Genomic DNA, 26,445 nt, shown 5'->3' on the forward strand with positions numbered 1-26,445 from the left:
ATGTCACAGGGTTGGTCCCAGGAACGGGAATATTCTCTCTAAAGAAAGAGGGACCTGTGAGCAGTAACTAACGACTCTCACTTGCTAAAACAGACATTCTATCAGTTAGTTGAGAGCTACTGTTAGTGTATCAAAGGGAACCAGGTTCATTCATCTGGTAATTAGCTCATTGATTTTGAGGAAAAAGCATAGATTTTGGCATCAATTTATATCAGGTACCACCCTCTGAAATCTTGCAATAATCCTAATAAAAGTACCATTTTGATAGTTTACTATGTGCCAGGCATAATGGGATATGCATTAGCACAACTGACCTTCACAGAATTGTTAGGTAGATTTTCTTATAGTCTGCAATTTAGAGAGTATAAGAGACTTATATGTGTCACATACATATTAGCTATTATTACTAACCAAATTTTAATGCTATAGAGACATTTATATTTTATAAAGACAAGTTAAAGTCATATATTGTGGTATATAATTACATAATACATCTGAACATAAAAAATATATACTATACATGTATATAATAACATGAAAATTTCACACAACTATATGTTCCCTTTTTACCTATGATTTGGTTTGCTATTTAAAGCTCAGTTTTCTTATATCATATTATCCTACTTTATTATAATTATATACATACATATGAATAAGCATATAAAATATAATAATTGTTTATATACTATGAAGTATAGTCATAGTTCTATAATTTACACATCATGTACTATATGTCAACATACATAACATATATGACAGAAACAAAAGATACAACACACCACTTATCCTGTTTTCCTCTTATTCACTGTGATATTTCTATTTAATCCATACTACTATCCCATGGCACATTATGCTACATTATGCTATTTTATACTTTAAAAATGCTATCCTGGGACCCACTAAATGGATTTCATGACCCACTTGGGTGGTGACCTGCAGTTTGATCTAAGTGCTCTTGTCTGATCTGTCTTCTGTGCCTTCCATAAATACCTGGTGGTTTATGTTCTTTGCTTGGTCTTTGAAATCGTCAGTGCCATTTTCTGGATACGTAAACACTGAAGGAGACAAGAGAAAGCAGGTGCTTTATGAATCCAGTCACCATATTTGGGAACCATGCCTGAAGGATATTGGTTTATTTATTCCATGTACCATAGCATCTAATTCACTACTCACTGTCTTTTCCTCATCCTCAGTGATCCAGCTTTCATGTTCTCTTCTGTGAAACACCCCCTGACTCCCCACACAGCATTCTGCAGCACCTTCTTTGCACTCCCACAACCTCTGTGCACACCTGGCCAGCTCATTTCCTTGCATTGCTGGGCAACCAAGTATTCAGAAAACTTGAAAGTGTTTGGTAGTGTTCTTCTGAGGAGCAGAAACTATGCCTTTCATCTTTGTTGGATATATCAAATCACTTGTTAATGGGATGGTGGGTGGAATAACATCCAATTATTTGCATTTTTAACCACCTTTTCTAAATATCAGATTCTTTGTATTAAATATCTTTATTCTAGTCCCTTAATGACATCTATATTCTGTTTTACAGATTAAAGCTTTAGTTTTAATCTTCAAATTATTTCCTTGATCTCTGGCTTTCAACACATGGGACTATTATTTGGTTTTTCTTTAGTGTAGTCTTGGAATGTATACTTCTCTTCCTTTACATTTAAGTAGTTACTGTGTTGGATTCTGATAGAGACTATGCCTTCTCATAACAGAGAGGTGTTTCCCCTGTCCATATACAGAGCTGTGGGAGATTCCTGATGGAGGCAGGGGGCTCTGCCTTAGTTAGTTTGATCCGACAAATCTACCTCAGAGACCAGCAGTGTGGCCAGATGTGTCTTCCTTAAAAATATGGCAAATGTTTCCAAATGTATACAACAGAATTGTGCAGTCTAAATGTACCACTTGGATGACTTGACGTTTAAAATAACACATCACTGCTTTATTCTTCTCTTTATTTCCCTTCAGATCATAAAGAAAATATCAGTAGAAAGAGCGAAGCACATGGTGGAAAGCTCTAAACCTATTTCATAAGTGCATTGACAATTTTTACTGTCCTTAAAATAGATTCAACAACAGTGAAGTGGAAAACACTCGTCAGAACAAGAGCCCCTGTAAAAGTCCTGAAGTTTATTAAATATCTATTCTACTCAGTTTATAGCTCCAGAGTTTATGGATGCAATTCCAGTGTGCCTAAGAAGCCCATATGCAGTCATTCGCACTCTGGTTTGTTGTACCTGGAAGATCAGCTCAATTCCAGGGACTCTGTCAGCCTCAGTGCTAGGCTGCTCAGCTTGGTGCTTAGAAAGTTTAAAAAAGAGCCGAGTCCAGCAATACCTTTTACTGGTATTCTGTGATTACCTGAAATCCAGCTGCAAGTACTTGATTCTATTGTATAGGTTCTTCTAAAATAATATTAAATATTTTTTATAGAAACATGGAAAGAAAATCTTCCTAGAAAATTCTGGTCTGAGGCTTAAAAGGTGAACTACATCATGTGTATACATGATGTTCAATGATTTTGCAATATTATAATTTCATATTTTTTTACTTTTTAAATTAAATATCCATCTGGTCCTCTGGTTCAATTTGGACCATTTTTGTGAACTGTGCTGAAAATTGTTTGAAGTGACCTTAAATGTGTTTTCAGATACATGGCTGCAAGCAGAATGAGAAAGTTGCAAAATGATTTTCAAAATCTATTCCTCTGAGCCATTTCTAAGATTTTGATTTGAGGAGAGAAAAGTCTGGTAAACTGTTTAACTAAAATGGATCTCACATACCCTTTATTTTTGGTGCTTTAAATTCCTCTCTGGAAAATGACTTGGTTATTCATTTCACCCATGAAAAGCGTTCAAAGAACATGTCCACCAGGCAGGTGTGTTTTCTAATATTACAGAAACAAAATGAATCTTAGCTTTGGCTTCATCCCCAAAAGACTTTTTTTTCCTCTTCCATATTCTCTCTTCCTCTTTCACTTTCTAGGCCTAGGAAGCCCCTGCCCTCCTCTGTTTTCTGCAATGATTATTTTGCTTTTCTTTTTAAACTCGGTAATGCAGCAAGTTACTTTATTGAATTATCTGACATTGACCCACATTTTGGTCCTTTGAATAAATTCAACTTTGTTATTATGCAAAACCCTTTAAAAAAACATTACTGGATGAAGCTTACTAGGATTTTTGCTTTAGATTTCTGCATCTAAATTCAGGAGGAAAACTGGCCAGTGATTTTCCTGTCTCCGTCCTTGTTTGGTTTTGGAGTCAGTATTGTAAGAGCCTCATAAACCAAGTTAGAGAATGCTGCTGCCCTTTCTCCTCACTGCTTTTTGATCCTCTGAAGTAGCTTATGTAATGTGGAAATTGTCGATCCTTTAAGTGTTTGGGAGAATTTACTTATGAAGTTATCTGGGCCTGGTGTTTTTATTGTACAAATATTTAAATACTAATTCTGTTTCTATAAGGAGTAGAAACACATTTTCTATTTGAGTCAGGCTTCAGTCATTGATATCTTTCTTTTTTTAAATTAATTTTTTTATTTTTTTAATTAGTTATACTTGGCAGTAGAACGCATTTATGCACTTGGATATATCATACATAAATGGGGTATAATTTTTCATTTTTCTGATTGTACATGTTACAGAATCACATTGGTCACGCAGTCATATATGTACATGAGGCTATAATGTCTGTTTCATTCTACTCTCCTTCCTATCTCCAGATCCCCTCCCCTCCCTTTACTCTCTTCTACCTAATCTAAAGTAACGCTCTTCTTCCATAGCCCCTACCCTTATTGTGAATTAGCATCCTCATCTCAGAGAAAACATTCAGCCTTTGGTTTTTGGGGGGATTGGCTTATTTCGATTAGCATGATATTCTCCAAATCCATTCTTTTTGATGTCAGCCGGTTTAGAAAATATTTTGAATTTTATTGATATGATTCTGGTTATGACATTCTTTGATTTTCTTTTTCATCTGTGTTATGTTCCCCTTTTTGCTATTGCTTTATGTTTCATCTCTTTCTGTTACCTAAAAATTGTAACAGATGGTAAGTTTTATTATTTAAAAAAACACTCAGGATTCATCGATCTTTGTTTGCAATTTAATAATTTCCTCTTTTTTTCCTGCCTTTTGGGGGGTTTATTCTATTTCATTTTTTTTAACTTCTTAAGTATGATACTCAAATTATTATCCTTTAGACTTTCTTACTTTTTAATAAAATTGTTTTAAAGCTAAGTACTTTAGTCACAACTTTAATGCTATCCCACAAATTACGATATATAGTGTTTGGGTCATTCCTTAATTTCAAATATATTCCAATTTTCATCATGAGTTCCTTTGGACACATGAACTTCTGAAAAGTGTGTTTTAATTTAGCAAAATTATTGGTTTTCCTGGTTATCTCTTTGAGTATTGATTTTATCTTGTTTGTATTGTGGATAAAAAGATGTGCTCTCTATAATATCTAATGACTTGAAATTTGTGAGGCTTGTTTTGTGGCCTTGCAGGTAATAAGTTTTATTATTGTTCCATGTGTTCTTAAAAAGGATGTAAATCCTGCACTCTTTAGATGGAGTGTCCTTTTGAAGTTCATTAGATGAGGCTTGTCAAGTGTGTTGTCAAATCTCTCCATCCATACAGAGTCTTTTTGTCTCTCTGGCTTGCCAATGAGTGAGAGGCATTAATATTCCCTGATAATAACAACACCAATTTTCCTAATAATTCTCCTTGAGTTTCTATCATTTTGAGGCTATGCATTAAGTAGAGAATATAGAAGCTGAAAATTTTTAAATTGTGATGAAATGAACATGACCATGAAATAATGCTTTTTATCCTAGTAACTGTTTCTTTGGTTTCAAAGTTCACCTTCCCCCATATATTAAATATCTACATGAGTTTTTTGTTTATTTGTTTAATATATGCCTGCGATTAACAATTTACCCTCACCAGTTTCTGTACATAAAAGGTAATTTATTTTGCCTGTATTTTTATTGTTTAATCCCATGGGAACTTTAAAAATTATTTTACTTTCCAACTTTTAAAGTTATAGATATTTATTGATAGTATACAGGTCATTTAAAACTTTGGTCTGCAAAACTTATTGGGTTGATTTTGATCACTGGTAAACTTGAATTACTTCCTAAATATTTATTTTACATCTTCTATATGTCCTAAATTTTCTATGCTCTTTCTTCTATACACCTCCTCCCCCTCTTCCCACCTTCCTTCTTTTGAATTGATTTGCTTTCTTTTCTCCTCATCATTCAATTTTGTTGACTTTCTATTTTAATATACTTTTTGTTATTTTAGTAGTTGTCTTGGAACTTTTATGACATGAATTCAAACAAAATCTAAAGTGAAATAGCTTAATCTTCTCCTGAATGAGAAGAGGATCTTTGAATACACATTGTCAATTTAAATATGAATTTTTTTATATCCAAAATGTGCTTATTGGGATATTTTCACACTCATCTTGATTCAGACTGCTTTTAGTGCTGCTTCCTCCTGAAGGAACATCCTTCTGTAAGTCTTGCATTTCCTCCTTTAGGGTAGCAGTGGAATGTGAATATTTTTAATAATGTTTAGCAACTTTTAAAACAATATTTTTTTAAGGTAGCTACTGTTTGTCTAGAATTAACCACAGGTTTACCATTTTCTTTGCTCTTCATTTCTTCTTGCTACTGAGTGTTTGTATTGAGTTACTTTATTTGTGATTCTGGGTAAGATTCCCTTTTCTTTCAGCATATTGAGGGTGTCACCCTACTGTTATTTAGTACCTAGTATGGTTTGTAAGAAGAACCTGCCAGTTAACTTTCATTCGTATGTTTGTAATACATCTTTCAGCCTGTATGTAATGTTTTCTTTTGTCTGTTCTTAATGTTGTTTTTTTGTCTTTGACATTCTAAAGTTTCACTAAGATGTGGTTAGGCATATATTTCTGATTCATGGAAAAATGTCTTCAATATTTCTGGAAAATTCTCAGTCAGTATCTTCTTGAATACTTCCGTACTCCTATTCTCTTTCTATGTACTTTTAATATGTCAATTAGATGCATGTTGAATTTTCTCACTTACCTTCCACATCTCTTTTACTCTCATAGAAACTCCACCTCTTTGTTTCCTTGCATATAATCTAATTTATTTGGCTGTATAGTTCAGAGTGCTAATTCTCTCTTTAGCTATGTCTAATATGCTATTAAATTTATCAATCACATTTCTACTTTAAAACTTCTAGAGGGTCTACTTAGATTCTATTCAAATTTTCCTATTAATTTTGATAGTCTAGTGTTCCTTTATTACATTTTTCTAGTTCATTTTAAATAGTTATATGTTTCTTTATTTGATAATTGCAACATATACAATCTCTTGAGAGTCTGATAATAAAATTGTTTTTTTTCTTGATAATTCTCACCAGTGGTGGCTCATTTTCTCATGTTTGGTAATTTTTTTTTTTTTTTTGTTAGTTTATGTTCTTCGGAAGTCTACTGTGGGAAGTTTTTGAGGTATATAGAAGAAAAAGCATAGAAAATTTGGGACATATAGAAGATGCAAAATAAAATATTTAGGAAGTAATTCAAATTTATCAGTGATCGATGAAGTCAATTTCAACCCAATAAAAGACCAAAGTTTTTCAGACCAAATTTTTAAATGACCTGTATACTATCAATAAATATCTAAAACTTAAGAAAGTGGAAAGCTTGAAAGGAAAATAATTTTTTAAAGTTCCCATGGGAATAAACAAGAAAAATAAACCAGAAAATAAACAAGAAAAATACAGACAAAATAAATTACTTTTCATGTACACGTGGGTTTAAATTATCTTCCTCCAGAGAGAGCTTACATTTACCCCAGCCAAATACATGGAGACAGTACTGCTTTTGGCATTTTAAGGTAAATTAAACAAGAATTTCATATTGTTTTACTTTGCATATCTTGGTAGTAGAGATTCAGTCCCTAAAACCCAAGTAGGAAGAACTTGTTCTTCGCTTTCTTCCTTCCTTATTTTCTCCCTCCCTCCCTTCTTCCCCCAACTTTCCCTTCCTCTCTCCCTCCCATCCCCCATCCTCCTTCCCTCTGTTTCTTTTTCTCCCCCTATTTCCCTTCTTCTTCTTCTTCTTTTTTTTCCTTCTCCACCTAAGTTCAGGCTGATACACATATTCCTCTGGAAGGTATTCTTTTTTGCTAGTGACAGAAAGGATGCCTTTTGTGGTGTCAGCATTTTTCCAAGGGGCCTCTCTTCCATCCTGTTACCCTGCACACTACCCAGTTTTCTTCCTCATTGTTCATATGGGGGGTCTTTTATTATCTACACCGAAGGCTCCAGGTATGTGCAGAGTAAACATTGGCCTTCACCTGCTTCTATCTCTGAGTTCATCTAGATCCATGTTTTCTTGTCACTTCTAGACTCTAAGGAATTGTCTTATTTTGTTGTCAGCTCTCTCAGGGCATTACTAGAAATTTCTTTAATTTTTTTTCCTCAACAGTTTTAAGAGTGCTAAACAGGGAAAAAAAATCATCTGAGTATCCAACCTTCCATATTGCTGAAAAGAGAATCTTCTGTACTTTTAAAGACATCATTACCTGATCTGGAGACTAAAGTATGTATTGCAGAAATATACCATAAATATTTACATCTGCAATTTAGGAATTGCTCACTGGAGGGGGACAAGAATCAGAGGTATCTGTCAACTGAGCCATTAAAATATTCTGGCGGGGCTGGGGATGTGGCTCAAACGGTAGCGCGCTCGCCTGGCATGCGTGCGGCCCGGGTTCGATTCTCAGCACCACATACAGAACAAAGATGTTGTGTCTGCCGAGAACTAAAAAAATAAATATTAAAAATTCTCTCTCTCTCTCTCTCTCTCTCTCTCTCTCTCTCTCTCTCTCCTCTCTCACTCTCTCTTAAAAAAATATTCTGGTGGAGAAAGGTGACAACTTTGAGATATAGAGCCTATGAATGCTTAAAACAAGAATAAATTTTCCACATCTGAGCTTGTCTTTTCTCTTTCTGAGCAAAACTTCTTTGCTTAAGTGCAAAGTGAGGTAATATTGGTTTTGTAATATCCTCAAATGGATGTGATTAACCCAGTCCTTTGTGAAGAAAATTTCTAGGAATTTGTATTGCTTATGTCCTGCTCTCTCTGTTTCTCTTCCAGGAAAACTGGGATCACATACAGTCATACTGAAATGCAATTATTGAAGGCAGCCAGTAAAATTATTATTTGGCCTTTCAAGCTGAGACAAGCAGCCCAGATATTTCTTCTTTGCTTATTACTTTATTATTAGTGAAGTTTCTAACGGTTAAGCCAAAGGTGAAGACCAACAAATTTTCCACTCTATGTCTATAATGCATTCAAGAATAGTGTTGAAAATAATAACTGAAAACACTCAATCCTGCCCAAGAAAATTTTTAAGAGAGGAAAACAGATTACACTCTTAGAAGTAAAGAAATTAGGATGAATTATATATGCTTCTAAGGTACTTCAGAGATCTGGAAGAAATAACACCTGTGTGAACTATTTTTTTAGGTCATAAATGAAACATGTAATGCAGAACCATTTGTCGTGGGCTTCGCAGATACCACTTCTAGAAAGCCAGTCCCTCTTGCTATGACTGCTGGGACCCTGGGGAAACTGGACTACATGAGCTGGGGATGTCCTCCAGTTATTTCTCAAACTGCATTGATAGGGAATTAAAATCAGTCAAAGGAAAATATTTTGAAGCAAACTGCTACATAATTAATACCCCTAGCTTCCAAGGGGATATTGTAAAGAAAGCTATTGCTGATCAAAGGACTATTTAATTGCTCTCCAAAGCTTTTAAAAAGTTTGTATTTTACAAAATTCTTTCAACTGATCTCTTTGAATAAGGCTGTGAAATTGCCCCTTAATATAGAAGGGATAGAAAACAATCAACTGTGTTTTTGAGTGATACTCTGAAGCTTAGTTTTCTTTTCTGTATGGTGTGTGTATGTGTGTGATATTGGAGGAGAGGGAGTTAGATTAAAAGACCTGTAATCCTACTTCTCAAACTTGAATGACCATATGAACCACAGATCCATATACAAATTCTGATTCAGCTGGTCTGGATGACTATAGGTCTGCTTTCTAAAATTCTTCTAAGAGGTACCCTGTCTGCTGGCCCAGGAACCATGCTTGGTCTAAGTTGAATCTCTGACCCTTCATGACCTCATGATGACGTTTTTTTAATAGCAACTATGCTTCATATTGATGATTTCTAAGTGTAGCTCTTCATACCATAAAATTTCCTTAAGGCCACCTTTGGAGAGAAATTCTCAGGGTAAATACAGGAATTAACTACCACATAAAATGAATAGAGCCAGATCTGGGTAGCTTAGGCAGAGTTAAATGGTGGGCATTTGCCGGGCATAAGTCTGAGAAGCTGCAGAGAGGATTTCCTGACAGACTGGATATGAGGTGTGAGAAGAAATAAAAGTCAGACCTAATATCAAAAACTCTGGCCTGATGGATGGCTTGATGGAGTTCCCATTTACTGAGCAGAGACGATTGTGGGAAGAGCCCATTTGGGTGGCTAGGTGGGAGCATCAAGAGTCAAATTTGCGTGTTACAGCTTTAAAATACTATTTCACATCCAGAGGGCCATGATCAGTAGGCTATCAGGATCTGGAGGCAGCAGGAAAGCCTAATGCTGAAGATGAAATTTGGCATCCTCACCATTACAGATGGTATTTACATTTGTTAATTCACTCAAAGATCACAGTGATCTTATGGATTTGGCATTACCATTATTTTCATTTCAGAGTAGGGTTTATTGAGGAGGAGAAAGGCTAGGTCACTACTTCAAGGTCACACAATTATTAAGTGCAATGCTTTGCCTCCAGAGCAAGGATGCACCAAGGACCTAATATCCAGTAGTGAGAAGGACATCCGTGGTGTTGGTGGGAAAAGCATCAGGGGAAGAATGAAGGCACTTGGACTGAGTGGATGACCAGACTTGAAGCCTGAACATGCGTGTCTGGGTCTATATAGAAGTCTCTGGTGAGTTAGTTGCTCAGATACTGAATGCTGGAGTTACTAACCAAATTATATTGCTGGACCTGCAATGCCAGATGGACTGGGGCTAGGCTGATCCTGCAGTTAGTACTGCCTGCTGTGAGGTTCCCTTGGCAGCCAACACTCTCTAATGTGTCTCTCTAATGGCACTGCTAAGTGCTCAACCAATGTTTGCATCCATCTAAAGTAGTGTTTTCCCCATGTAATGCTAAAGAATCCTCACCCTAGCAGTGAGCTTTAGCAGATGTGTGTGGGCTTGGCAAGCCCAGGGTGAGTGCTGATGCTTATTTAGGAAGGAGAGTTATGGGGGTAGCTAAGCACATTGTGCTTTATGGGACCCACACAGACACAGTCCTCACTAGAGAAGAGACATAAATGAATTCCCAGAGCTAAGGCTGTGGAAGCAATATCTCCTAAGATGCTGCTGCTAAAGCAGCTAGGCAGTATTGATTGCAAAACTTCTGCTTGCAGACTAGAAAAGGCGGGGTGACTACTCATGTGGAACATCTACCCAAGGCAACACAGCTCCATTCTCGGCAGACAGGGACTGAAGCCTGGAGGAGCTCACTCTTCCACAAAAATGCTCTCAACTCAACCCAGGTCAGGACCTGTAGCCTCCCTAGATTGTGAGCAGCCTGAGGACAGGTTTTATGACTTCTGTCTTTTTGCTGGTGATTATAAATGCTTCATAAACATTTTTTCAATAAATGAGTGAAGGCTTAATGGTAGTGGATGTCAAAAATGGTTTGCAGAGAATGTATCTGTAAGGGTCTGTGTGTCTTTAATCTTTGTTTAAGAGATGGTTTTTTCCATGATTTTAATGAAAAATACTATGTATGTGGCATTTAATGAATGTTTTAGAAATTATTGTAACAAGGGCTTAAGCTATTAGAGGATCACATAATATTGATTAAGAATGTTTGGATTGTATGATTCATTTTTTCAGTTTTAGTCATCCCTGCTTGGTAGCAGCTGTGTGTGAGGAGCAAGCTCCCCTTGCTCCCTCACCTGTTTCAGGTACTTTGGATGTAGTGCAAAGTCGTTGCTCTGTAGTATAGTTTTCTAATAGAATCTATGACAGGGGAGGAAATAACACAGTCACAGAAAGGTCTGGAAGTGACTCCTGAGCCTCACTATGGCTAAGCCCCTAAGGTAGGAGAATTCAAGGAGAGGTCAGAATCAAGTGTCTGAAATTGACCAGGAACTATGCCCTTTCTCCTTCCAGAATAATGATATTAGATTTTCCAGATTGGATTCTAGATCTAGCAGAGAAAGAGAGGGGTCTGGGAATGGACTCTACCTGAATCCTGACTAATGTGTTCCCATTTGTGCTGGGACAGTTACGTCACTTACCACTGTTGCTGCGTTTCCTTAGGTCATACCCATCTCCTGGCCCATCGGTTTCTTCAGGAACCTCCACAAGGTCTGAAGTCTTGAAGGAAAGAGGAAACAGCACAGAATGAGCAATGTTATATCAGTGGGCCAACTGGGCAGTGGTTTTCATGTCAGTAGAAAAGCTAAGGTGGAATTTGCACAATGCCTGGGAAAATAATTATTGGTGTTTTTTTTTTTTTTTTTTTTTTTTCTGATGGCTAACTTCAGGAAGGCTGTGTGTCCCCTCTTGGTCCTCATGTGCCTCCCTTCAGGCTCAGGCTTGGCCTTGGTAGGTACCCAGTGAATGCTGGATGAGCTTCTTCCCAGGAAGAGACAACAGAGAGAAATCAGAATTCCTGTCCATATCCTGTCACTTAAAAAAAGTCTCAATGAAACTATAACTCTTTGTGTGGGTGAGCTTTAAATACTAATTATAGAGAACCAGATGCACTATTGAAGGATGACTACTTAGGTAGGAATAAAGTGCTATTTACATTGTTGCCAAAATCAATTATTTTTGTAATGTTTATTCTTCCTTTTTTTTAAAGAGGAGAAGGCATAGTCATTCTTCCATCTAGTTTTCAGAAATAATAAAGACAGCAACAATGGCATTCCAATTAGTTAATGGTTCTTGATTACTTACCATGTGCTGTTTTTAAGTATTTTGCATGTATCATCTCATTTATTCTTTACAATAATCCTATGAGAGATTCAGGTAGAAATCTGAAACTCAGAAACAGTGATCTTCCTGGAGGTCCCACAACTAATAAATAGTGGGAGGTGGGGTAGTGGGCCCTGGAATTGCCTCCAGAGCTCAGCTCTGAAGCACTGTGCTCCATCTAATGATATGTTGGCTGCATGGGCTGGTGAGAGCTTTCAGGGTTATCACATTGTCATATCAGACTGGTCATGGCCATGGGAACTGGCACATGTTACAATTCAGGATCAACTCTAACCTGGTTGGTTAAACATTCACCAGCACACCACTTATGGCTACTTTCACATGATTGGATATCCTAGCTCCTGTCTACCTCTTCCAAGAGGATGAGAAAAGTCACATTCTAAAAAATAATTTGTTTACATGTTATTGGAGTGGAACAAGATAAGTTCACCTTCCTACTTTCCTCATCAGCTCTAGAGCACTTGAGAACCATCCTCCAAGACAGATTTTTTTTTTTTTTTGTACCAGAGATGGAACACAGGAACGCTTATCCTCTGAGCCACATCTGCAGCTCTTTTTATTTTTTATTTTGAGACAGGGTCTTGCTAAGTTGCTTAGGCCTCACTCAAGACAGATTTTTGTTACAGTTTAGCTTGAAGACTTTTTTTTTCAGACAGTTTACTTTCATGATACATCAGAAGGAAACAAAAGAAAACACAAGGGGGAAAAAGAAACCTAACAACCCAGCACAAGGTCCTCATCATTCATACCCTGCTCTTTTTGAGGCTTATGATTTCTACACACAAATGCTTTACAGGAAATTTCATTTATTTCAATTTAATCTTATGAAACTGAGATTATTCACAAACTGACCAGAATATGTTTTTTAAAGTTACTACAAAAAAACCAAAGCCTCCCCAAAGCCATCAGGCTTTTTATATTCTAGAACATTCTTTGAAAACATAATGATTTGGAAAACCATCAGGCAGTGACTTCTTGACAATGTAGAACAAATGCCTCCTCAACCCTGGAAGAAAATAAACCTGCAGAACAAAGCTTTGCTATGTGGGAATGAGTTAGCTTTAGGACATAACAGCATTAAAGAATGGCAAGGGGCTGAAGTTCATTATCACTTGACCCTGCAGGAAGGAAGCAAAATCATTTTAAAGTACCAATCAATTGTCTCTGTTTTCTTCTACAGAGGCAAGTTGGTCTCTGGGAAAAGAGTGAGGTGACAGATACTCAAGTACAATTTGATTTTTCTTTGTCTCCCTGTGGTTTTCAGAACAATGCCTTCAATAAGCAAAACTCCAACAAATATTTACTGATGGAATTAGTACTAGAATAACTGGACAGTGAGGAATGACACCCTATTGACACGATCAGAAACTGTGCTTTTTGCTCCTAAAATCAGTATACAGGGTCCAGATGTTAGAAACAAAGGTATTTTAGAGATGAAAGTGAACTGAGCATCCTTTCAGTTATTCCTCTGATGGTTTTGCTGCTTCTTAGAGTTAGCCAAAAATGGAGGCTAAAATGTTCATTGCAAACTATGGAATGTGTCTAAGGATGTCTCTTTGTCATATGATCAGCAAAGCTAAGCACTGCAGGAGCAGTCAGCCACCTATTCTTTATATGGATAGTTCAAGGTCATGTCTGGGGAGCCTCTTTTCCACCCTTGCCTCACCTTGGCTTTCTGTTTACCTTTTCTCGAATGCTGGTCTCATATAAGAGTGGGAAATGCTTATGTTGGAGTGGAATGAGGATATATTGGCTCTCATCAGAGACGTGAGAGAATGCAAGTCTGGTCAAAATGCAGGTCAAAATGGAGAGAAGTCTCTCTTCGCTCTGGTTAGTTTTATTTGGGCTTTTCTTTTGGCTTGCTAAGTGATAGCTACAAAAACTTGTAAAGGACAATGGGTGAAGGGGTACAGGCTGCAAACCAGCTCTATGTGGCTCTGGGGGAAGCCACTCATTGGCAACGCAGGTCCTTCTCATTCCTTGAGAAAGGTGTGATGTGGTCGATAGGATCTGGCAGAGGGTTATCATCCTTTGATCTTGATTCCAAGCTTTAGATCCAGCCTTCTGGTTGCTGTAAGTGTGTGATTTAAAAGCTGTCCACACAGAGAGCAACTGTGAATAAGACAAAGAAAGAGGAAGGAGCTGGCAGGGCTGATTTCCTTGGAACCAAACGTAAGTACTTAATTCAAATTTACTGCCAGCTTTAGGTCCTTCTTAGAATTTTAGAGTTTGGTGTTTCTTCATTTTTTTTAATACACCATAGATTTAGTGAGAATTTGTAATGGACAGCCACTACATAGATGAATGTTTCTCAAATTTTGGTGGGTATTGGGATCATCTGGGTTGCTGATAAAACTCACATAGGGCAGAACCTCTCCCTCTGTGTTGTTATTAAGTTCCCCCATCGAATTCTGATGCCTACCAAAGTTTGAGAATCACAGATATAAGGTATTGGAAGTAAAATGCAAACAGAGCGCTTGCATTTAAGCAGCTCTGTCTTAGTGGAAGAGGTGATTGGAAAAGCGAGAGAACAATTAAACAAAAAAGTAAAAATTACTAAGCATTATATAAATCAGTTGCTATGGGAGAACAGGGAACAGGGAAGAGGTGCCCAGCCAAAGCAGGAAGCACTGGGGGATGTTATCTGCAGAGTTAGAGACAACGTGTGGGTGACTAGACAGAGCATGGCTTTTCAGAGAGCTGTTCCTGGAGGTTGGCTGTGAGAAATGAAGTGTTATGTGGACCCTGGAAGATTCTGAGGTCTGTCTTCAAGAGTCCCTCATTAATTCTTCTCTATTTTTCAACCATTTCTCAAGTGCTTACTATGTGCCGGAGACCCTGCAAGGTCCTGGTGTAGTGAGGTAAATAAGGAAGGAGCCCCTGATGTATAGCCACTTACTATCTAGTTAAGGAAATTGATGCAAAAGAAGATAATTACTGTGTAATCAAGTATATCCAATAAGAAAGGAGCTGTTGAAAGCTTGTGGAAGGAATGACTGGGTCATGCTTGAGGGAGTCTGGGGACTCTACTTTTTATTTGATAGAAATCAAGTTATATCTTAAAGAATTGCAATTGTAGAGAGCAATCTTTTCTAAGATGTGATGTCAAGAGCTTGGTGAATTCAGGAAAAAAAAAAAGAAAAGCCTTCTATTGTGGGAGCTTGCATGTGAGAAGTTAAGTGTTATGTGGAGCCCAAAGGATCCTGGGGCCATCAAGAGACCCTTATTGATTCTTTCTCATTCTTTAACCATTTCTCAAGTACTCATCTGTATCAGCCATGCTGAAGAGTTTGGACATTGTCCTTCCAGCAGAAGTGACTCAATAGAGTGTTTTAATTAGGAAAATTGTGCACATATTTAAGGGATGATACAACTTGAGATGCTGCTAAGAGTACACTCAAAATGAATAAAGTAGCATAAATATTTCTTTGTTGTAATCTGGGTGAGAGATAATGAGTTTCAAGTCCTGAGAACTGGTGACAGAGAAGGGCACTTAGGATAGGTATTTCTGAGTTCTGCCTTGTGGAACATAATCACCAATGGAGCACAAGAACAGTCTAGATATGCTCATGTTGCAGTATCTGTAGGACTGGCATGGTGCTTTGGCAAGAAGTTAGAACTGGAAATATCTAAGCTTAGGGATGATGGTTGGAAAAGAAAAATGTAAAGATCAACCAGGAAGAGCATGTAGAACAAGAAGACCAAGCAAAAGCAGATCCCTGGGAAAAGTCCAAATTAAAGAGCAAGTGGAAGATGAGTCAGAGAAGATGAGCTGAGCAGAACAGCAGAACCTCCAATGAGTCATGGGTTTCCAACAAAGCCTGGGCATAGGCCCTGTCAAAGGAGGGCTTTGGAAAATACTCTTTTCAAATCCTCATGAATGGATGACACCCTTGTTTAACTTCATAACTTAGGTTTAAAGGAAATCCAGCTAAGACTTAGATGCTCAGTGAAAATAAAGCAGCAACCACTTCCATTTATTCAGTGCAAATTATTCCAGGACCTATGCTAGATACTTTATGTATATTATTATATCATAGCAAATACTTTATGTAGTTGTTATTATTATATTATCATTACCTTACCCATGTAGCCATAACAAGTTTATGTAGAGCCATGCATCACTTAATAACAGGGATATGTTCTGAAAAAATGCATTTTGTCATTGTGCAAACATTCTTGAGTGCATTTACACACAGCTAGATGGTATGGCCCATACACACCGAGGCAATATGGCATAGCCTATTGCTTCTAGGCTATAAACCTGACCAACATGTCACTGTACTGAATACTGTAGGCAATTTTAATACCACGATAAGTATTTGTGTCTGTAAACATAGAACATGCACAGTAAAAATACTAGGCCATAAGAAGTTTTCAGCTCTGCTATAATCTTATGGGGCCACCACCATACATGTTGTCTGTCATTGATTAAAGTGCATATGATGCATGACTATCATATAAATTCTATTCCTATACATTTTATATATTTTTTCAAAATTACATTTAGCACAATTTTAATTATTCATTCAATAAATGAATTAAAATTATCTTCTAAATTGCCAAATGATAATAATCTCTCTGCAAAGATCATAGGGATTCAGGTATCTTAAACTGTCACAAATTATATATATCCTCACTGCTTTGAGGCAGTGTCTCCTGAAGCTAAACATTTCCATCTTACTATGAAATCCTTCAGCGTTCATGTGGCATGGTTATTGTAATATCCTGAACACATATATATCCTATGTTTTTATTTTTAATAAAATGGCATAAGGCATATTCAGGTTATATTTTAAAATAATGCCACCACCTTCAACTTTCTCCTCTATTGGTTTGGTTTTCAAAAATTAGTAAATGTGGGCTCTTTATTTGTGTGTGTTAAATTGCAAAAAAAAAAAAAAAAAGGAAAAGAAAAACCTCATTAGCATAAATGTTATGCATGATCCAGGAAAAAGATTAAAAATTATTTTATAATTATTTGAGTGAGATAAATCAAAGGAGTTTCTGAAGAACAGAGATTTCAGTGAATTGGTTTCTAGAACGACCATGCAGCATCAGAGACCCACAAACGCATCTACCTGCAGGCTTAATCACATTCCCATGCCCTGCCTAGAGTCTCAGACTATTTTACGAATAGACCTGCAGCCAGTGAGGGAGCTGCCTCAGCTCAGCCCTGAGGTCACCCCCAGGGGTGTGTGCTCTGCCTTCTTCTACTCCTCCTCTAGTCACCTGATGATTACTCAGAGGAGTAGACCATTTGGAGGCTCATCTGTGTCCTTCCCTAAAGTCCCAGTCCTGCAACCTTATGCAGGCCTTCCTGAATGGCCATGTGCACTGGACAGACCTTGCCATTTTTTAGGAGGGATGGTGGCTTTCAGCAAGAGTTGGAGAGTTGTGTGGTATCTTGGGCCATTTATAGAAATTATGAATGGGAGAGCCAGAGACAGGGTGGGCACAGAAATACATTAGACCATCAGTTTAGGTCAGATGAAACAAAAGAGGTGTTTGGGAGGGTGAGTGTCCCTTGGAGAGAGGTTCTACTGAGTCACAGGTCGAGCATTTCCAGGGAGCGCCGTTTTTCTGTGAAATTAAGGCACACTCTGTCTTAGAAAGGAGTGAGAAAATGTGAGAAATAGCTATCTCTTTTAACTGGGATAAAGTTAGAAGGAGAAATGCAAACATCCAGACCTTCTGTTTTTGCCCATTGTTTGAGTCAAATATTTCTTTTATTTTTCCTTCCTCCCTTCCTTTCTTCTTTCTTTTTTTTTGGGGGGGGGATGGGGATTGAACCCAGAGGTGTATTTACACTGAGCTCCATCTCCTGTTTTTTTTTTTTTTATATTGAGGTGGGGTCTTACTAAATTGCTTAGAGCCTTGTTAGGCTGCTGAGGCTAGCCTTGACCTTGGGATCCTCCTGCCTCAGCCTCTCCAGTCACTGCAATTATGGGTGTGTACCACCATGTCTGACTCAGCCAAATATTTCTTAAGTGTTGACTGATATGCCATCTAATATTGGTGAGAGGATGAAAACAAAAACAAAAACAAAAACAAAAAAACCAAAACCAGTATATGGGAAAAGTCATGAGGCCAAGAGAATGATCTTTGAGCAGAAAAGTAAAATGTGCCCTGGGCATTGACAACAGAAAGTCAGCCCTTAGAGGCTCAGAGCACTTTGAGTTACCCTTTGGAGGTAGCCTGACTCTCAGAAGAATCATCCTCATGGCACATTCAGTTGAAATCCCTTACACTGCTGCACCTGAGGCTGGCCCTGCCCGAGACACCATGGGTGAACTGAGGGGGGAAGAGGACAATTACAGAGGTCCTGTGAGGTGAATCAGAGCCACTGCCAGAGCTGCCCTTCTTCGTTCTCTGGGCCAGGGAAGTGCCAAAGCGAAGGGTCTCGTAGACAGGGTCCACCTTATTGCCACAGGCTGCAACAGAAGAGAAAGCTTTTCTGAGAAAGCTCACTGGTGAGGGCCCACCCCGCCCACCACGCATCACTCCTGGGTTATCATCCTCTGAGAAGTAGCTGACCTGCCAGCCCTGGGGAAGATCCAGCTTCCCGCACAGACGTGACCTCCACACCACCATGTGCACATTCACCATGGCACCCAGAACTTCCAGCCAGTACTCTGCTCTGAAACTTTCCCTGAGTGATTGGTTTTCCTCTTTCCTGATCCATTCCCAGGACTCTAGAGACCGGTTTCATTTCCTCCAGAGGGAGGCTCTGCTCACTAAGGCACATTCTTGAGACACAGTGTTTGCAACAGGGGGCAAGTGTTTTTTCACAGGGATTTGAAATCACCAGGCTTCATAAATTTCTAATTAAAAGGTTTCCAGTTTATAAATTTCTACTTTAAAACCTGTCCAGCCAAAAAGGCAAAAATAGGTGTGGAGATTTTTAGGGACAGAATGAAAAAAAAAAAGAAAGAAGAAAATTGGAAGGTATTATAAAAGAAGAAATCTAAGCCAGAATAACTATAAATATAGGGTATTATTTAGGTCCTCATTAAAGAATAAGTGAGATTTCCTGAGTTCCCACTTTATACTTATTGTCTATAGTATATACTCAGTATATGTTATATGTATATCAGATATACTGTCACATCAGATACTATATATTGAATGTATCCCTGTCTATCTATCCATCTATCTATCTGTCTCACAACAATTATGAAAACAGTGATTGCGATTGCCCTTCTCAGTTTGTAGGATCTGACAGATTCAGTTATTTGTGCAGAGAACAGTAGGCCACCAGCTCTACACAGGTCTTTGAGAAGCTATGCCCCATGCTCTTGCCACTCTTCCGTGCTGCTCATGACTGAGAAAGCATATCAGGAGCCCTTGGGACGTGAGTGTTTTTCAAACTTCATCAGGATGAAAATTTTCTGAAGAATTTGGTCCATCTTCTGTTTCTCCTCCAGCAAAACAATTACAACCCAAGCATCCACCAAACAAAGACAGCCACTGTTTTATTTTTTAAATTTGTTCTTTCTAGATATATGTGACAGTAGAATATATTTTGACGTATCATATATACATAGAACAAGCATAACTTGTTCCATTTAGGATCCCATTATTGTGGTTGTATATGATGTGGAGTTACATTGGTTGTATATTCACATATAAGGATAGGAAAGATGCGTTTGATTCATTCTACTGTCTTTTATATTCCCATTCACCCTCCCCCTTCCCTTCATTCCCCCTTGTCTAGTCCAATGAACTTCTAATCTTCCCTTCCCTTGTTGTGGGTTAGCATCCACATATCAGAGAGAACATTCCGCCTTTGGTTTTTTGGGACTGGCTTACTTCATTTAATATGATATTCTCCAGTTCCATCCATTTACTGGCAAATGCCATTGGAAGTCCTTGGAGCAGAGCACCTATTACTGACTCTGTAGCTCAAAACCCAACTCAACTCATCAATGTCCAACTCACCAATGGGCATAACTTCTTTAATGCATCCAAACTGTTCATGGATGAGCAAGGGGGAGCTGTAGTAACGCCGAAACCCCTTTGGCTGGAGAGAGAATAAGAAAGAGAGGGTCTTAATGTCATTGAAGAGATGGAGAAAATCACCTGAGTCCTAAAATTATAAAACCAGTTGGTGTCTCCCTTTAAGATGCTGACTTGTCCTATTAATTCTATAACTCACTGCTGAAAGGGGAGTGGGGAGGAGGGAAGATGGATGGCAATAAGCAAGTTATGCCCTATCTAGATAGCAAGTTCCTGGCCCTGGCTTGACATCCTGATTCTTCTCCCCCTGCTGTGTACTGCAGCTTCTGCTGTGTGCCAAGTGCTCATTATCTCCCAGGACAAAGGGATTGCTTTGCATTCTTTTACCACAGTTTATGATTGTGCTTTATTAAATTCATAAAGTCCTGGGCATGAGAAAGCAGACCTCAAGACCTAAAGGCATATCTGAAGAGTTTTCCTCAGAATCATCTTCTATTCTTTCTGGATTCTCTTCTGTGTTTGTGATCTCTCATCCGTGATCTTTGTCTTGGCTTGTGAGAATGATCACTGAAGAAAGGAGAAGGGGAACAGGTGAAAGTGGAAGGGATTTGAGAAAAAAAAGGACACTGCCAATCAAAGGAAGTGGATAAACTTTGTAAGAACGTGGACTTAGAACTCCCCGTGTTAGAAGGGAACTTGGTGACCTGGTTTCTACTAGAATCCTGAGATCTTCTCCTGTGTTCCTGGCAAGTAGCGTCCTGCTTTATCTGAGCACTGAAAATGGCAGGAAGATTATAGGAGCATTCCCTAGCCCTGGAGGAGGTCTTTGGTGATATTATATCTGAGTGTTAAGACATGGCAACTACTGATACTAAGTCTTTTCCCTAGAGCCAGAAAATGTGATGGTCTTACATTTTTTGAAGACAGTTGTTATGTTCCATTGAATTATTTTCTATAGTAGACACCATTGCTATAATCTTTGGCTATCCTAGTTTTAAATACCCTCAGACATGCTCTGGGTTGCTTTTTATCAATGTGAGGCATCAGGACTGAAGCCCACACTCCTGAGATGGTAGGATCAGCTCAGAATGACAAGACCATCAGACCTTTCTTCATTTGGCTAACGTGACTGTTAAAGCAGTGTAGAGTATTATAGCTCTGTTTCAGTTTTGCTGGGGGTTGGTTGTAGTCCTCTTTTGAAACTCACTGAGTTGATAGCCAATTAAGCTCTAGGGTAACTAACAAATGACATTAGTTTGCCTGGGACGGTGGGGTTCCTATTATGCATGACTTCTACTTTGAAAAAATCTGAACAGTCCCCGGATAAAGATTGCAATGCTAAAACTGAGAAAGTCTCAACCTGGGAAAAGACAGTCATTCTATTAAGGATCCTGACTCCCTCTAATGTACAGCATTTGTCTAGAGGGTTGACTTAGCTCCACTCTTCTTTATCTTTATGCTAATTAGGGAGCCAAGTGAGCAGGACAGGGATGCTGGGGTGACTTCAGAGCTAAGGAGGAGTTGGAGTTGGGGCAGGGAGTCTGGGGCTTCCTGTTGGCATGAGCCCTTACCAGCTTGCCCATGCACCGCTGGGGTGCTAGGCCGTCTGTGCACCTGTGGTGGATGCTCATCTTACAGGCTTTGCAGCGCAGTCCGTGCTTGGCATTTGTTCCTGTTAGGCACAGGGCAAACTTTGGTTAGGATACAGCCTATCCTTTCCTAGATACCACTTTAAATTGCTGTAAAAGAGGTTCTTCCAATAACCAGGAAGTTCTTTCTGATGACTTTTCCACTCAACTTCCCAAATGAAAAAAAGACAATGGTAAATTCTTTGACTGTCTCCTACATTTTTCTACCTAAGTTATCTGCTCTGGTTTCTCTCCATTTCTTTTTCCTCTTAATTAAAACTAGAAAGATCTACTGTCCTTACTCTTTGTATAGGCCACCCGTTTTTACTTTTCTAGTTCTTGCTGAGTGGTGCAGGTCCTATCGTTTTACCCATTCTTGCTTGCCTTCCTGCCATAAGGTTTGAGGTCTTAGAAACTCAGGAAAATAACTGATACAGGGGAAATGGTAAAGGTCTGTGTGAAAGGGGTGTTGATGGTCTTCTGCAATAGGGAGAGAGGACTCAATCAGATACCAGCCCCTGCCTGGTCATTTTAGTGCTGCACCAAAGCCCAAGGCTGAGGCAAGGGAAGGCACTGGGAGGCCAGACAGGTGTGTGGAGTGTGGGAGCTGTAGGAAGATGGCGTTCATGATACAGAATGTGGCTGGCAAGGCTGGCACTCTGAAAGCTTGTCAGGAAAAGGGTGCATGAGGTCAAATGTTGTGATAGCACAGATGAGGATTAAACAGATTTTTTGCCCAAGAAGACCACCTGGAGAGGCAGTGGGTCTCTACTAAAATAGTCTCTAGGGTGGAGTTATCAAAGTGAATATGTCCATGTAATATGAGTTCTGGGTCCACAGGCAACCAACTAACTATCACAACTGACTCCAGATCCAAAATGAGGGTATGCCAAGATTAAAAAACCCACCTTTCCCCCACCAATGTGCTCTCATCCCCTTCATCTGTTTTTCCCCTTTTATAACTCAATGTATCTATAGTGGCCAGAGTGGTCTTTTTATAATATAATTTAGTCACTTCTTTCCTTTGCTTAAACATCTTTGAGCAAGTTCTTCTTGGCTTTCTGATGTCATACAAAATGTTCACTATGGTGGCAAAGCTTTGTGGTGGGAGCCCACCTTTGATTCTATCTCAGGCCAACCCCTCTGGTTCACTAGGTTTTAGTCATGTGGCCTTCTTTTAGTTTCTTGAATATGCAAACTCTTAAGTTCCGAAAGGTTTGATACCTACAGCTCTGTTTGCCTTGGATGCTGTTTCTACCACTCTTCTCTTGGCTAAGTGACCCCTCCTATTTGCATCTGTTGTATTTTTTCAGTCAAGATTCCTTAAAAACATTTCTTCTCTCCAGCCTAAATTATCTTTTTCCTATTATCCTTCCTCGCAGCATGCTGTGGTCATCTTTTATAACATTTATCACTATTAATATTTACTTGAGAACTTGCTTCCGTCTTCCTTTTCCTCTGGACTGTCAACTCAATGAGGCTTAGGACCATGTCTGTTCATTTGCCTTTGTATATTTCACTCTGAGCCTGATGCCCAATAAACATACATTAAATAATTTTCTTTCTCTTTTTTCTTGGTACTGGGGATTGAACTCAGGGGTCCTCAACCCCTGAGCCACACCCCCAGCCCTTTTTTGTACTTTATTTAGAGACAGTGCATCACTGAGTTGCTTAGTGCTTCACCTTGCTGAGGCTGGCTTTGAACTCATGATCCTCCTGCCTTGGCCTCCCAAGCCACTGGGATTACAGATGTGTGCCACTGTGCCTGGCTGCATTAAATAAATTAATGAAAAAATTCTTTCATAGTCACATATGCAGTGAAACAATGATGACTGGTGTGAGATAGTTATTGAAATTGATTCATCAGCAACATAGAAAAAAGTATTCAAAAGCTAAATATCCATCTGTATTATTTAATTATAAAGATTAGAAGCCTCAAGGGTATGTTTGAATGATTTGCCCCAAGTCAGATTAGGTCTTGCCTACTTTCATTCTTGCACTGCTTGACCCAAATATTTCCTCTCAATCTGTTTAGCCTACATGGAGATAAAGTTGGGGTTAGTTCAATGATAAAAAAGGGAGTGCAAGGACCTGAAACTCACCTGGGAAAAGCAATGGGCAAACCTTTGAACTAGAAATGATTTTGCAGGTGTTGCCTGAATTCTCCTTCTGGGAAGGCATTGTGTAATACAAAGCCTGTCTGCTGACAGAAAGCTGAGGTGACACATGCACACACCATAAATTATTGGGTTTGTGTTCATAAATAGTGGTTGGAAAGTACCTTTTCTTTTTGAGAATAATCACTTAGCAGAAAGAAACAGCTATGCTTTCAAAAGACGAGATGTGAAAAGTAATTACTTTTTTTTTTTTTTCATTTTCAAATGAGAGAACGCTATTTGTGCCCTATGTGGAAACGTAAGTAGAAACGTCAAAGATGAAAGTTGTTTCATTGTGTGCTGGACTCTGAAATAGTGTCATTATATATTAAGGTAAATTTTCCTTCAAACCCAAACACAATGATTTCGGTTTTCCATGTCTGTTCTCGTACATTCCCTTGTTTTTTATGAGTCAGACCACCAGCAATTATTTGGTTTTAGGTGTTTCAATTTCCACTGTGGAATAACAAAAGTGATTGAAGAGGAGAGATTGTGCTCTGAAGTTCAGAGAATAGTTCAAAGGAATGATTCACATCACAGCAGTGACATTAGTTTACTCTAGCAAGACACAGAGAAGCCATGGTCTGACTTATTTTGTTACTTGTGACTTCCATTGCAAGTACATTGTATTATGTGTGCCTTAGGCTGGAGCAGAGAAGAAAAACTCAGTTTTAAATTTGAATATGTCTAGCACAGATTCTTTAAATTGAAAAAAAAACTGCAATATTTCTGGATCCTCAGCTATCTCATCACCAAATGGGAATAGTCTACCTACCATCAGAATTGCTAATAGAATACTGTCATGCTAGAGATGCTCCTTGACTTATAATGGGGTTATATCCTAATAAATAAACTTATTATAAGTTGAAAATATTAAGTAAAAAGTGCATGTGGTGCACTTGACCTACAGAAAAACATAGTTCAGTAGCATAGTACACTGAAGAATATTGGTTGTGACCATGTGGCAGATTGGGAGCTGTGCCTCACTGCTGCTGCTGCCCACAATCACAAGAATAATATGTAGTATATTATTAACAGGCAAAAATATCAAATTTGATGTATTGTTTCTATTGAATGCATGTGGCTTTCACACCTTCACAAAATTGAAAATTTGGAAGTTGAGCTATAGTCAGGGTCTCACTGCTGCTGCTGCCCACAATCAAAAGAATAATATATAGAGTAATACACACACACACACGCACGCACGCACACACACACACACATACACACACATACACATATACACATTAAAGGATTTAATAGGTATAAATGCCTAGAAATAAAGATTTCAGTGAACTTTGGGTAAAAAATGAAGAAATGGTGGACTGGTCAAAGAATTTCCCATTTAGTTATATCAAAACTTCACTAAAGCTAAAGACAAGGTATTTTTTAAAAAATGGCATAGACTCCAAAGAACAAGTTTACTTAGAAGAGTAGTTAGCATAGAAGTGAGTTCAACATACAGAGATAGAAAGCAATGGACAGTATAGTAAGCAGTTTAACAGAAGATAACATTAGATTTCTCAAATCAACTTGGAAACTAGAAGGCCATGGAACTTTGAAAACTGTCAAATTTCAAGATTCTGAGAGAAAATGTTTTCCACCCCAGAATTTTATACCCAGCCAAATTATCAAACACAGGTGAAGGTTGAATAAATATGTATTTAGCATTTCAAAATGTTTACTTTCCCCATGATCTTAAAGAAATTGCTGGAGAATGTGCCTATTAAAAAATGAGGGAATAAATCAAAAAAGAGAAGAATATCAGATCTAGTGCACAACAGAGCTGACATGGAGGAGAGATAAATGATATCCCCATATAACAGCTCTGCAATAGGTGTAGACTGGAGCTGCAAGATAAAGTAAGGCAGTATGCTGAAAATAAAGGGGGGGGGGACTTAAAAGTTTATTGATTATTTTGAGATTTGACTATTATAAAAGAACTTGGAATTTGAGAAATCTGTGGAAGCATTTGAAAAAAGTACAGATGCATGAAAAAAAATTCAGTAGGTAAAAAGGCAACTTCAATTTGAGGAAAATAAAATGTAAGAAAAGAAATGTAATCATAATGTAACACTTGAATTAGAAATTAACAGTAGTCATACATATGCATAAATTGACCATCTAGTTAGCACAAAATTGTGATAAAAGTACTTGGGAAGAGGGAGCAAGGGGGCAAAGATTGTGATATAACTCTTTTGGAAAGGCCAGCACAAGGAAGGAAAGAATAAGAGATGGTGCTGGTGGTCTGAGAGCTGAATCTATCTTTTATGGCAGGAAGACAATCAATGTTTGATTAATCAATAAATAGCAGATCACAGCATTTAGAACTATTCACATAAATGCAAGGGGAAAAAATTAGAGGTGGAAGTGGCTGCCTTTTAGAAGTTAATTTGAGATGGGACAGCTTGCATTTCAAGTACAACCTGTCTTGAAACTGTTCTTATATATTACTGTGACTAAATAAATAAATAAATAAATAAGAAGTCTCTGGAAACAGGATCAAGTTGGCCCCTTGGAACCTTGGAATGATATGACTCCCGGCATATTAGATATAGGCAAAGCATGGGGCCAGTTATTACAAAGTCATCAGTTTTTCCCTTGAAATTTGAAG

General features: G+C 38.2%; 1 protein-coding gene across 4 annotated transcripts in view; it reads right to left on the reverse strand.

Annotated features, from left to right (window-relative positions):
- Window positions 1–26,445, reverse strand: part of STAC (SH3 and cysteine rich domain) — a 150,137-nt gene that overhangs the window by 31,827 nt on the left and 91,865 nt on the right. For all 4 annotated transcript variants that reach the window (XM_081286509.1, XM_081286508.1, XM_081286507.1 and 1 more), the window contains 5 exons: window positions 21,619–21,719; window positions 20,030–20,111; window positions 18,407–18,522; window positions 11,386–11,464; window positions 991–1,055 (listed from right to left, as the gene is read on the reverse strand). In XM_081286509.1, the coding sequence (XP_081142635.1) occupies window positions 991–1,055; window positions 11,386–11,464; window positions 18,407–18,522; window positions 20,030–20,111; window positions 21,619–21,678 (402 nt within the window). In that variant the 5' untranslated portion in view covers window positions 21,679–21,719. The remainder of the gene's footprint in view (window positions 1–990; window positions 1,056–11,385; window positions 11,465–18,406; window positions 18,523–20,029; window positions 20,112–21,618; window positions 21,720–26,445) is intronic.

This window comes from Spermophilus citellus (genome assembly GCF_964194105.1).
Source record: "Spermophilus citellus genome assembly, chromosome: 3".
NCBI lineage: Eukaryota > Metazoa > Chordata > Mammalia > Rodentia > Sciuridae > Spermophilus > Spermophilus citellus.